The 14,723-nt window shown below is 34.4% G+C and overlaps 1 protein-coding gene across 2 annotated transcripts in view; it reads right to left on the bottom strand.

Moving 5' to 3' along the window:
- The window catches only part of LOC145293221 (terminal nucleotidyltransferase 4B-like), a 165,684-nt gene that overhangs the window by 37,667 nt on the left and 113,294 nt on the right, over nt 1-14,723 (bottom strand). For both annotated transcript variants that reach the window (XM_080139775.1, XM_080139767.1), the window contains exons 3-4: nt 8,230-8,276; nt 4,556-4,676 (exon numbers count right to left, since the gene is read on the bottom strand). In XM_080139775.1, the coding sequence (XP_079995901.1) occupies nt 4,556-4,676; nt 8,230-8,276 (168 nt within the window). The remainder of the gene's footprint in view (nt 1-4,555; nt 4,677-8,229; nt 8,277-14,723) is intronic.

The following is a 14,723-nucleotide window of genomic DNA, read 5'->3' on the forward strand; positions in this document are numbered from 1 at the left end:
CTGACCGAATGGTTGATTGTAGGTATAGACAGTTTCATATCCTCGAAAAAGTTCCAGCAAAAACCTAACAGCCAGCCATGGTTCTCTCCAGAATGTGCTGCTGCAATTGTGCACCGAAATCACTTTTTCCACCGTTTCCAACGTAATAGATGTATGGAAACTAAAGCCGCTTTCAGGACTGCCAGCAACCATTGTAAGAAAGTAATAAGGAACGCAAGAGAGTTGTATGCTCAATCCGTTAAGTCCAAAGTAGCTGAGCAGCGGCTTGGTTCCCACCAGTTTTGACAAATAGCAAACAGAACCCTGAACAGAAGCGTGTGCTCTATCCCAACTATCATCAATGGACCTGAGGTAATCTCGTCAGCATCAGAAAAAGCCAAACTCTTTGCCAAGAACTTCGCAGCTAATTCTACCCTTTGCGACCAAGGCCGCATACCCCCAATATTTCTTCCTGTATCAGAAAACACGCTATGTGATATACGTATATCTGTATGTGATGTTGCCAAGCTAATCAAAAACCTTGATTCCAGTAAAGCAACTGGCCCTGACGGTATTCCAATTATAGTACTCAAAAAACTTCAACCTGAACTAGCGCCCATACTTATAAAACTGTTTAAACGTTGTCTTAAGGAAAATAGTTTCCCATCACCCTGGAAAATTTCATCAGTATGCCCTGTATTTAAGAATTCAGGTGATCGCTCATCCCCCTCTCAGTACAGGCCAATAAGTCTTCTATGCGCCATGAGTAAGTTGCTGGAATCTGTTAAATACAGAAGTAATCAACCATCTCAACAAAAATAACCTTAGTGACACTCAATATGGTTTCCGTTCTGCTAGATCTACAGCAGATGTGCTTACAGTTATATCTCATAGGATTAGCAAATCTCTTGACGGAGGCTACCTTTCTAGGGCAATTGCTCTTGACATATCTAAGGCCTTTGATAGGGTATGGCATAAAGGTCTACTTCACAAGATCTCTAGCTATGGTATAGCTGGAAATGTCTTCTCAATTATTAAATCATTTCTTTCTGATAGATTCATAAGAGTAGTAGTTGAGGGGCAAAAATCAGAAGCTCACAGTATTAATGCTGGTGTCCCTCAGGGGTCCATCCTGGGCCCAACTCTTTTCCTAATCTACATTAATGATCTTCCAAATCACATCCTTACATCATTTGTAGACATTTATGCTGATGACACTACCATTTATGGTAGCACATCTAAGACAGTAAACGACCCAGTTCTCTCCGATTCTCTCTCCTCTGATCTTGAGCATGTAGTACAATGGGGAAAGGAGTGGCTGGTTACTTTTAATGCATCTAAAACCAAGCTTCTATCTTTACATCAACATTCTGATCCACATCTGGTATCAATTGAAATGAATGGCTCTCGTCTTCAGGAGGCCTCAAGTTTTGACAAGCTTCTGGGCTTGATCATTACTCCTGATCTTAAATGAAACACGTACATTAAATCTGTTGCCAAGGCCGCTGGAAAAATGGTGGGATCCTTCTATCGATCCAGTAGATATCTCACTGCTGATGCAATTCTCTATCTATATAAGAGGCAGGTACGTCCAAGGATGGAATATTGTTGCCACATCTGGACAGGAGCTGCTAGAAAGGACTTGGCCTGCCTGGATAGAGTTCAAAATAGACTTCGTAGCCTCGTAGGAGATGTCCTTTTCTCTTCCCTGCAATCTCTATCTCACAGAAGAGATATTGCGAGTTTGTCTCTAATGTATCGTTACTTTCATGGAAAGTGTTCGACTGAGCTCAAATCTATGGTCCCCTCTCGCCAAACTTTCACAAGAAACACTTGTCTAGCTGAAAACACTATCAATAATTCCCCCACTCTTTATCTGTGCCTAAACCTAAACGTAGATTCCATGAGCAAAGCTTCTTTCTTAGAACTGCATGCCTGTGGAATTGTCTTCCGTTTTCCTACTTTCCGGCTGACTACAACATGGTTGTGTTCAAGTCTAACGTAAATAAGTTCTTGATGAGCCGTTCCATCTAAGTTATCAAATTTACTAATGATTACTAAATTGTCCAATTTCTACTGTACACTCTTTAACCCTTATCCTTGAGTGGCCTCTTGGCCTTGATAATGTGGTGATTCCTGTGTAAAAAAAAAAAAAAAAAAAAAAAAATCTTAAGAGTGAAATTAAGATTACTCATTATCAGGTCCCATCATTCTTATGATTAATTAAAAAAATAAGTTTCTGTTTACAAAAACTCTGCACATATTGGTATTATCTCAGCCTTAAGATTTCCTCTTCTTTCAATTCCTTGAGAATCGTTAAATATAACCAAGACTTTTATCAGGTTCCATTATTCTTGTGATTAATTTGAAATTTTTTTTTAATCAAAACTTAGTGCAAGCAAGCCTTAACACTTTCAATCAGACAACATTGTTACAGACCTGGTAGAACCAGATGCCCTAACAACTCCGGGTCAAAATGGACCTAGAAGCAATGGTAACCAAGGGTCACTCCATATTCCCGACAGCCTCCAAATAAGGCATCACCAGTGAATGTAAGCTCATACCTTGGACCGATATATATTACTGTGCTGGCTCATCATACTATAGTCTGATAAATGACATTCAACTCTACACAATAGAGTGGCTGTGTTATCAAAAGATGTCAGTGAAATAAGCAGAGATTCTTTTAAGTGTGACTATAAAACATGTGCATATGTATCTATATAAAAAATATTTTTCTGCTTCAATAAATAGTTATTTTAAGAATGAAAAACCCACAGTCAAATTTATTATCTTCCACCCCATCAACATTTTTTTCTTTTTTTCAGTTCAAGGCTATCAGTCATGATCAAAGCAGAGGGAGTGGTTTTCATTCATATTTTCTATCTTGTAAGGAAATTATTTCAAATTTGATCAAGCACAAAAACAAATCTAATTTTTGAAAAACTAACGTTAGCCATGCCCTTCCATATTTTTTGGCTACATACATCAAAATAAAGGGTGGCTCCTTAAAGAAAAAGCACACACACACAGTCCTAACTGAATAGACCCCTAGCATCACATAGAAAGGGCAAAAAATTGAATATAAACCACCATTAACCATCATTTTTTTTTTTGCTTCATTTTTTAAGAAATTAAAACTTCTTTGTAATTGTGTGATTGTATGGCTGAAAGTTAAACTACACAAAATGCATTTACCAACTTGACATCAGATTATGTCACCTCCTCCCTCTCCATTGACTGGTTTACAGTAATAGAATCAAATTAAAAAGAAAAAAAATGCTATAATATTCATATGCTTTGGGTCACTAGTGCAGGGTAAGTAGGATAAAATACATTTTCATTATTGTAGCTGCTTACATTAAAACTAGGTGAAACCAACTTTTTTTATTATAATGCATGAGCAACAAGTTTTGTAACCCGATTACAGACACATTCACAGGTTGAAAGTGAAACTTGTGTACATTTGAATAAATCCAGTCTTTAAGGATTGAAAAATGTCAATGCCAAAGTTAAGTTGGGATGGGGGGGGGGGGTCTACAGTCCATTTGTACTAATACCATCTGGCATCACCATTGTACCTTTCCAAAAATAAATGATTTTCATTGTTGTTGTTTTTTTTTTTAATCGATTTGAAAATGTGTTTACATTTAGGAGAGAAATAGGGTTTCACCTATAAATAAAGTGTCATATGAAACCAGTTCCTTGCAACTGATAGTTGAATTAGAATGTCAAAATATTGTCCCTTTTTATTTTTTAGCAAAAAAATAAAAGAAAACTTTAAAAGTTACTGAGATTGAATAGATAATGTTTGATTTTATATGCTGATCTAGGTTTGTTTTAGGTGTGGAAATATTTTTATTGGAGGGGAAATATCTGAAGAACTATTTTATTGAAAACAGTTGGATTGATTTAATCAAACAACTATTTCAAGTGGACTGTTTGGTTAGATTCGATTTACACAAAACTTAATATGTTCGCCAGAATATAATTGTTAGAATGTTTTTTAGGTCGGTTGCTGGTTTTGTAGCATGTTAACCATAGTCGCATCATTTCAGCCTGAAACCATAAATACTTTGTATACAATAGATTTATAGATTAATTTGTTTTGTGGGCATATGTTTTGGACACAGGTTGTAACAGATAGCTTCTATTTAACCCATAAAACATTTGATAAAATTTTACAGGCATAACTTGTGAAAAGAACGGAATGATGAATCACATACAAAGTTTAAGTAGAAATATTTTAATTTTTTTTTCCACAATTAAAGTTATTTGATATTACTAAGAAACAATCTGTACTACTCAACTAAAAGTTGATCAAGAATATATGTTCAGTGCAATGATGTATGAAAGCGAAATCTGGTCGGTGAAGGTTGAGGATATGCGTTGCATGAAGAGAAATTATATGAGAATGATACAACGAATATGCAAAGTTAGTCTTAAAGATAAGCTCAGATGTGATAACTAGAGCATAAGGGAAAGTGTGCAGAACAGAAGACTGCTGGTTTGGTCACATTGAATGAACGGGAACTCGTTGGTCAATCAAAAGTAGAAAAATAAAATTGTTACTTACGGAAGCTTTGTCCAAAACTTTGATATACTCTTCACTTGCAATATTGTTTTCCACAAGAGCATCTTTCAACTTCCATAGCGGGGGGGTTTCCCAAGTTCCCAACACAACCAGGTCTATATCACTGTCAATGGAATAGAAAACAATTTAAAATCTTCTGAATTCTATTACTCTCTCCTTCAAGAAAAGAGTATCATTTGGGAAGAGGGGTTGTGTTTTGTTAATTTTCTTTAAATGATAAAGAAAAAAGTGCAAAGCGGAATGGAGGAAAAAATAAATTGTGATAAAATAAAAATCTAGCTGATACCTATAACAGGCATGGCAGTTATGCAAATAAAGTCAAGCTGGGAATTAAAGTGAAATTATTTTCTCTATATTCTGTGAAATAAGAGTAAAACCTATATAGGTGAAAATGAAAAATTGCAAAGATTAACATTTTCTCTCCCAACTGCTTTTCTGAAAATATTAGGGTTTTTTTATAGAAAATAATTTTTTTTTTTTTTTTTTTTTTTACTTTTCTCATTCTAAATTTTTGTTTTTAATCAATTAGTAAAACAAACTGATTTTAATCTGTAATGTTTAAAGGTTTGTGGTAAATAAAATGGAAAAATAAATGAACAAATATCTAAGGAAATGGCTGAAACCTTAGAGGACGACCTCTAGTCTGTAGTGGAATGGGGACATAAATGGATGGTAACATTTAATGCTACCAAAACAGCTTCTTTAATAATTACAAGAAATCTTCTCAACCACTGATAGCTATGGCTAATGACACTCTACCTGAAAGCTCTTAGTTTAAACTTCTTGGCTGAATGTTCACAGGGGACATGAATTGAAACATATCGAAAGCATTGCCAAAACTGCTGCAAAGAAGGTGGGCTCTCTCTATCATGCTAGAAAGTTACTTATGCATGAGAATATCCTGTACTTCTACAAGGTCACCATTTACCCATGCATGGAGTATTATAACCACATTTGGGCTGGTGCATCTGTTAGTTTTTCACTCTCAGACAGGGTTTAAAAAAAAGAGTGGTCAACTTAATAGGTCCTGTACTGTCAACCAAACTTCAACCTCTATCTCATCGATGAAATGTTGCATTCCTGTGCCTATTTTACAAGAATTGTAATGGAAGCTGTTCCAACAATCCCTTATACCTTAGTAAAACAATTTAATTTTAATCATTTTCAACATAAATAGCCCTAACTAGTAGCAAAATCCCACCCCTACACTGTAGAGATCCCTAAATGCTGGAAAACCTACTCAAATAGTTCCTTCTTTCAAATTGATAGACTTTGGAATTCCTTCCCCGGCCCCGGCTTTTGACTGTACTGACATGCATAAGTGTTTTTTTTTTTTTTTAACATCGGGGGTCACCACTTATCAAGGCCCGGAGGCCACTCAGGGATAAGGGTTATTGTGTGTACAGTAATCAATGAGATAGTATTGTAGTAATCATTAGTATTGGAGATTTGATAGAGTGTCTTAAGGGGGTGGTTTGTCAGGAATTTGTTTATGTTAGATTTGAAGACATCCAAGTTGTAGTCAGGTGGAAAACAGGCAAACGGAAGAGAGTTCCACAATCGTGCACTTCTGAGAAAGAAGTGCTGCTCATGGAATCTATGTTTGGATTTAGGCACAGATAAAGAGTGGGGAAAATTATTGACAGTAGTTTCAGACAGACGGGTGTTTCTCGTGAAAGATTGGTGAGGGGAGGACGAGAGATTGGAGCTCAGACGAGCACATGCCATGGAAATAACGATAAAACAAAGACAGGCTCGCAACGTCTCTTCTTTGGGAGAGAGGCTGCAGGGAAGAGAAAAGGGCATCCCCCACCAAACCATGAAGTCTATTTTGTACTCTGTCAAGGCAGGATAGGCTGTTTTTAGCAGCTCCTGTCCACATGTGGCAGCAGTACTCCATCCTTGGACGTACTTTGCTTTTATACAGATAGAGAATTGCATCAGTAGTGAGATATCTTCTGGAGCGGTAGAAGGATCCTACCATTTTTCCAGCGTCTCTGGCAACAGATTTGATGTACGTGTTCCACTTCAGATCAGGAGTAAAGGTCAATCCCAGAAGCTTGTCAAAACACGGAGCCTCCCTAAGACGAGAGCCATCCATTTCAATTGATGCCAGATAGGGATCAGAGCGTTGATAGAAGCTTGGTTTTGAATGCATTAAAAGTGACCAGTCACCTCTTCCCCCATTGTACCACGCGCTCAAGATCAGGAGAGAGAATTAGAGAGAACTTTGTCATTTACGGCCTTTGATGTGTTGCCATAGATGGTCGTGTCATCAGTATAGATGTCAACGAATGATTTAAGTATGTGTTTTGGGAGATCATTGATGTAAATCAGGAAGAGAGTTGGGCCCAGGATGGACCCCTGCGAGACTCCAGCATTAATACTGTGGGCCTCTGATTTCTGCCCGTCAACCACTACTCTTATGAACCTATCAGAGAGAAATGATTTAATGATTGAGAAAACATTTCCAGTAATACTGTAGCTGGAAAACTTGTGAAGTAGTAGTTCAAGTGCAATGTAAACAAACATCTTGCTGCTGAACTCCCTACATAGTATCCCAGCAAATTTTGTTCCAAATGCTAGCCCTTAAGAGCCAAATGGCACTATGCTTTATTTGATGTGAAAAGGCAATAATTTAAAAAAATCATTTTGGAGCATGTATTTTAAAGAGGATTTCATATTTTTCTTTATACATTAATAAATATTTCCTTAAATCTTAAAGAGTTCTGACAGTTCCTTGTATAGGGTGACCAATTTTCTGCAGACAGGAAAATCAATTTGAAAAGAAATTTGGCTACCCACCCAATTTTCAAAACTTTTTTTTAGATGTGGAAGGAAAAATACAATGAGGGTCAATTTTCCAACAAAAACAAACTAATCCATTTATTTTTTCAAAAGTGAAAATAGTATAGCAATAAGTCTGAAATGGAAATAATTGCTCATGAATTAATTATTGAATGTAGTCCATTGTTCATCAAGACCTCATAAGTATGGCTTGGATCAAAACTCAGTTACTGAGAAATGTATATTTTGCAAAGAGAAACTATTTCACTATATTTGATTGATGTTTGAAATTTCCTTTAATTTTTACAAGCACTTAAAGCGCCTATCTCAATAAGCTGTAGTTACCCCCCCCCCAAAAAAAACAAAAAAACTTGCATGTAAAATTGCACTAATATGCATCATTACTTATCTAAATTTTTCTCGCGCAGATTTTTAGATGGCATTTTTTATGCATTGCTTTTTATAGTATAAAGTAAAAAAAAAATCTGAGTTTAATTTAATTTTGGAATTAAAATTGAATACAGTTAAAGATTTGCCCAACTTCACCATTAGATTCCCATTATTTAGTCATTGTTATTGCTACGAGGGTAACAATGCTAGCCATATCCAAATCAGTAAAATGTAAATTATTTCAGTCTTTAGAAATTCCTTAAAAAAAATATAACAGAAAATTGTGTTTCTTAGATAATTAAAAAATTGTGAAGAGAAAATGCCACTATTCACACTTCCGGGATATAGCACAGGATAAGATGTGAGTTTTAGTAAGTTGAAGCATGAAGGAGGCCACGTATGAGAGTGTTCATAATTTCTAAAGATTAAATAAAGATTTATGCAAACTATTTCCAAGATCTTTAAATACTGTTACTTACCTGGTTGGTAAATATAAACCAGTGCGGAAACTACCAAAAATTTCAACCTGAAAGAAAAGAACAAAAGAAAATATTAATTTTTTTTTTTTATTTTAGAAATTTACAAGGTGGAGAGCTATGGAATTTAAACCAATCAATTTGTTCCAGGAAACTAGGGAATCTGAAAATTATCAAACTAAATTTAAAATACCCTGAAAAACATACCCATCCTTTAACATGAAAAGACAGTAATTGATATGGAGTATTTGGATAAATTTGGCAATTTTCTATATTCTTTTATTTCAGAAGCATTTGAAAAATAGACAAAGATAGGACAAGTAGAGAAAAAAAAAAAAAAAAAAAAAAAAAAAAAAAAAAAAATCACCAGAATACTGGAAGAGAGTGACGTACATCATGATTTACATTTGATAAAAAAAAAAAAAAAATCTTAAATGGAAGTTGAACTGCAACAGAAATGTGGAAGCACTGGCCAACAGGAAATTCTTAGTGTATCTACACAAAATTAATCAAGAAGCTGGAAAAAAAAAAGGGGGGTGGGGGGGTGTAGCAAGACCCCAGCAAGGGAGGCAATGCAAATCCAGGCAAGAGAGAATGATGACTATGAAGAAAGTATTATTTACTACTTTTCATAAGAATCACAAGACTCAACTACTCATTACTGAGGTCCAAGAAAACTGCTTTACAAAAATCAAGAAATTTGAGGTCAAATACCACGTCAAGCCAAGAAATGCTGTGGTTCTTTTCAGGACAAGTTGTGCAACATACAGAACAGATGGCTTGATTAGCCATACAATTTTCAAAAGTTTGTTGGAAATTAGAAATTTATTCAGAAGCTAAATTTCAATGTATAACTAAATACACAGGAATCAAATAAAAGAAATCCTTACGTCGTAAAGTCATCTTGCAATACATAAATTATCATAGAAACAATAATAAAGTTTCATTCCAACAGCATCAATGTGATAGCACATTACAGATCAAGTTAGATTTTTTAATAGTAAATCAATAAAAAGGTTTCAAAAACTTTCTAAAAACTCAGATTTAAACCATCTAAAAAACAGACTAGCAATTTGATATAGTAAAAAAAAAAAAAAAAAAAAAAAAAAAAAAAAAAAAAAAAAAAAAAAAATTCACTAAATTTTTCAACTAAATTTTTTTTTGTAAAAAAGACAACTTAAAAGCCTATATTAAACCTATCATTGACATGTGGCCCTTATTTTTATTTGTTTTTTTACGTTTTAACATGCGATCTTTATAGACAAACAATATTATGCACATCAAATTTGAAAATATTTTTTCACAAATGTGTCATGGAGAATAATCAACTTTAAGTAGACGAGAAAAAATATTAATGACAAGAGAACTAATTGTACATGTATGGCTAGAAAAGGTTAAAATGACTTTAGTTTTACTAGAAGAAATTCTTAAAACATGTCAGTTTATGACTCTTTGAAATAAAATCATTAAACGGTGGTCATTTGACCAAATGGGTCACAGATATGTCTAGTATATTACTAAAATGGATTATTTTTTGTACTTGGCGAAAGCTATCATTTATCCTTTTTATCATATTATCTTTTGTGATAATAATCATTCGTTTTTTATCTAGTCTTTCTCCTCTTATTTACATCATTTTCCAACTACTCCTTATCATTTGCCCTTTACTGACGTCATTCACCTCTTGCGATATCATCCATTTTCAAATAAACATACAAGCAAATAGTAGATTTAATAGTATGTACAAAATATTTGATATCCAAGCAACATTGGAAGATTTCAGGTTAGAGTCAGATATTTTAACATTTCAATGGTCAAAGTCAATTGTAGATTTGTGTTGCAGGCTCCACAACCTTGAAAGTAACAAAGTTTACTAAAACAAACACACACACACACACACATACACACACATTATAGCCTAACATACACACTGGGAAGGGAATATCTGTGCATGTGGTTCATCTATCTTGTAAACTAAGGTGATGCTGTTCTCTTCAACAGATAGCCGAGACATGTCTGATTCTCTCTCCTCTGATCTTGAGCAAGTGGTACAATGGGGAAAGAGGTGGCTTGTTACTTTTAATGCATCTAAAACCAAGCTTTTATCTTTACATCATCAACACTGATCCCCATTTGGCATTAATTGAAATGAATGGCTCTCGTCTTGGGGAGGCCTCATGTTTTGACAAGCTTCTGGGCCTGACCTTTACTCCGGATCTTAAATGGAACACGTACATTAAATCTGTTGCCAAGGCCGCTGGAAAAATGGTGGAATCTTTCTATCGATCCAGTAGATATCTCACTGCTGATGCAATTCTCTATCTATATAAGAGCCAGGTACGTCCAAGGATGGAGTACTGTTGCCACATTTGGGCAGGAGCTGCTAGAAAGGACTTATCTTGCCTTGATAGAGTTCAAAATAGACTTCATAGCCTCATAGGGGATGTCCTTTTCTCTTCCCTGCAACCTCTTTCTCACAGAAGAGATGTTACAAGTTTGCTTTATCGTTATTTTCATGGCAAGTGCTCGGCTGAGCTCCAATCTATGGTCTCCCAGCCTCGCCAAACTTTCACAAGAAACCCCTGTCTAGCAGAAAACACTCACTAATTTCCCCCAGACGTAGATTCCATGAGCAAAGCTTTCTTAGAACTGCACGCCTGTGGAATTGTCTTCCATTTTCCTGCTTTCCAGCTGACTACAATATGGTTGTCTTCAAGTCTAACGTAAACAAGTTTTCGATGAGTAGTTCCATATAAGTTAACAAATTTACCGAATTTCCATTACTACCGATTACTATATTGTCCAATTTTTACTGAACCCTTATCCTCAAGTGGCCTCTTGGCTTTGATAAATGGTGATGCCTATGTAAAAAAAAAAAAAAAAAAGAAAACAATGTCCAGATGTGAAGAACACCAACCATTTTTCATTTAAAATATATTAACCCAGGTCTCTACATTGCGAGTGAAACAGTCGCATTTGCGAGTGATTTTTCAAAATGGCGACTAGAAATAATGAAACGCTTATCTTTTGGCGATTGTATTTCTTTCAATGACAATCTTCCAAAGCTCATGGAGTGAATAAAAAATATCTTTTCTACTTTTTTTTTATATAAAGTTAAAGTTTAATAAAACAGTATTTTTTTTTATAAAATTAAATAAAAGGTTAAAAACAGTACTTTTTTTTAACAAAGGCTTTTAAAAAAAATATCTAAAGAAATTAGAATGTTTATACGTTCAAATAACATAAAATTTGTTGTATATTTAGAATTACACTTAAAAAATATACAGAAAAATCTTTATGATGTACGTACTCGTCACGGAACGAACATGTCATATTCTAAAAATCATGCAGGTTTGGCTGTAACTTTTCTATTTGGCTAGTAAACGAAAATATTTAGTTGTCAAAGGTCAACTAAAGATAAGTTTGTCTGTAGAGCCCTGTAACCATAACTATTGGTATCCATTTTCCTCAACTAGGACTTGCTTCTGACTACCTTTAAATGGGACACAAAAGGTTTAAACACAATATTTAATCTAAAGCAATGTATTTCTAGGCTTTTTAGCACAGTTAAAAAAAAAAAAAAAAAAAAAAAAAAACTATGGAGATATATTCTGTAAGTTTGGTTTGATGATTTTTTTATGGTTATGTTAAGAAAAAAAAAAAAAAAAAAAAAACATTAACCTACCACTAACCCTAGGTCTGAGTGGGAAGCTTGTCTTAAAAGAAAAAAAATATTTTCCTTAATCCTTACACAAAGTTCCAGCGGCAATCCCACTCAAAAAGTAAAAGAACATGTAATTGCCTAAAGTAGACCCTCTCCCATGCAGAATTAATCTCCTATAGCAAAAAAGTTTACTGCCATAAAACACTATAGTTGCCCACAAATGACAATAAATTTGCATGTAAAACTGATCTTCCACTATACACTCAAAAAAAATAATTGAGTACCTCTTTTTCTGCCAAGTTTATCAGAATTTTTTCACATAATTATCTGAAGTAGTTTTTTTTGCGAGGGGGGGGGGACTACAATGCCTTTTCCATACTTAAAGTATTAACTGAGGTTTTAACTTCATTTTTGCTTTTAAATTTGTTCGATTCTGTTAAAATTAGCTTTTTGTGTAAAAAACAATGAAGTTTATTTTGAAGAAACACAAGAAACAAGCATGCAGGGTTGTTTGTGCAAATTTTTTTTAAAAATCCAAGCCGTGGTTATTGAGAAAAGTGCAAACAGACTAACGGAAGTGAATTATTAGGTCTAATCCCACCTTTGCTTAGGGAGCCAAAAAACATGATTGTTAGCAAGAGAAAAACTCCATGGATGAGAAGACCTTTCTTTGAATGAAAATATACCTCCCTACCCATATGTGAATCGTTTTGAAGTAAGATAAACAAGTAAACAAAACAAATTCAGCTAAAACTGAGGGGGCGGAGAGACCAGGTGGGAGGTGCAAAGAGAGACTGAGGGGGGGGGCGAAGAGAGACGGATTTTTTTTTTTTTCTTTTTAGTTTTGTTTAACGGCATTTAACCCTTAGTTAGTAGTATTCGATGTTGTATCCAGTTATTTTATGAGTTTTATTCTTCAAGCTCCTTGTATTTTCAATCGTTAGTTTGTAGCTTTTGGTTTGGGTGTTTTACAGTGGATTTTGTCATTTTTGTTCTCTGCCTTGCAGAATATGATTGGGTTTTGCAATGAGAGGGGGAAAAGGGTTACAGTATTATTGATCAGTGCGTTTTAAGTTTGAAAACCAGTTAGTAATTGGGTGAGATAGAAAGAGAAGGCGAAAATAGGATGGAAAAGTGGGAAAAGGCAGATTGTTTTTGTTTCTGCAGAATATAAGGTTTTTTGGGGTTATATTTTTTGGGAAGAGTCCTATTTCTTTGATGTAAGATAAGATTTTTCCGGTATTCTTTTCGAAGATTTTTTGAAGATCTATTTCTTTGTAGTATTTTTTCCTGATTCGTAAAAGATCTATGCATTCAGTTAGTAGATGTTTTACAGTAAGTGGTGCTTGGCAGGGAATGCATTGGGGTTGAGTTTCTCCTTTTAGGAGGTAAGAATGTGTTAGGTGTGTGACCTATTCTAGGTCTTGTTAAAATGACATTTTGTTTTGTTTATTTTTTGATATTCATGTTTTGTTAATTTGGGTATAATTCGTAAAAGTTTGTTATTTGGGAAGTTATTCCAATAGGACTGCCACTTATCTTGGATATATATATATTGATGTCTATATATGGGATTTTGAAAGTGGGGTCAATAGATTGGTTATGGGCTGCCTTTGCTGCTGTGTCGGCTAGTTCATTACCCTGTATGCCAATGTGGCTGGGGACCCAACAGAGTATGATTTCGTTTTTTAGTTGCTGGAAATTTGTGATTAGGGGGTTATTTACTTTTTTATTTTTAACTGCTGTGATGACAAATTGGGAATCAGAGTCAAGGAAGTTTGCGGTTCTATTTTCTTTGATTAGGTCTAGAGCTAGATTTATAGCGGTAATTTCTGCAGTGAAAATTGAACAGCTTTTTGGGAGGTATTTTGTTATTTTAGTATTTTTTGATGTGTCCAGGGTATTTTTCTGTGATTTCTCTAAATTTTTCTTTGAAGTTTATAGGAGGAGTTGTTTTTTTTTTTTGTAATTACAGAGGCTCAAGTCTATTATCGGTACTATAATGTTCCAAGGAGGTATTTTAGGAGTAAATGTTTTGTGAATTTTTGTTATCGGGATCTCTGCTTCTTCAATAAAAGGTTCCATTCGTAAGCCAAATGTTTTAATGGCTTTTTTTTTTTTTTTTGGGGAAATAAATGTTTATATATTTGCGATAAAAAGTGCAGTCGTGCGCAGGATTGTCGAGATCTGCCTTCAATTTTGTATAGTATAACAGTGCTAACTTGTTATATCTGAGGTTAGGTGGAGGCTCATTTGCTTCGACATACAAACTTTCTACTGGAGATTTTCTGAAAGCTCCCAGTGCAAGTCTCAGTCCTGTATGGTAAATGGGATTTAAAATTTTCACATAGGATTTTCTTGCTGCTTGGTATATACAGCTGCCATAGTCAATTTTTGATCGAATTAGGGATCTGTACAGGTTTAACAAGGTCCGCCTGTCAGCTCCCCAGTTTGTATGAGCCACAACACGCAGCTTTATTACATTTTTTTTAACATAGTTTAAAATTTAGTTTTTTATCAAAAATCATTCCTAAAAATTTGTATTTATCAACAAAGGGGATATCTTCTCCATTGAGTTGTAATTTGGAATCATTGTGTAATTTGTGTTGATTGCAAAAATGAATGGATTTGGTTTTATTTTTTGAAAATTTAAAACCATTTTCTTTTGCCCATTTATTCATTTTGTTTATGCTGTGTTGCAATTTTCTTTCAATAGTATGGATGTGCTTGAAACGATAGCTTATAGAGCAATCATCCACGTACAATGTTCTATTTATGTTGGGAGTAAGTTCCTTTACTATGTTGTTGATTTTTATATTAAATAGGGTTGTTG

This window comes from Euprymna scolopes, chromosome 2 (genome assembly GCF_053919585.1).
Source record: "Euprymna scolopes isolate OS-2025 chromosome 2, ASM5391958v1, whole genome shotgun sequence".
Lineage (NCBI taxonomy): Eukaryota > Metazoa > Mollusca > Cephalopoda > Sepiida > Sepiolidae > Euprymna > Euprymna scolopes.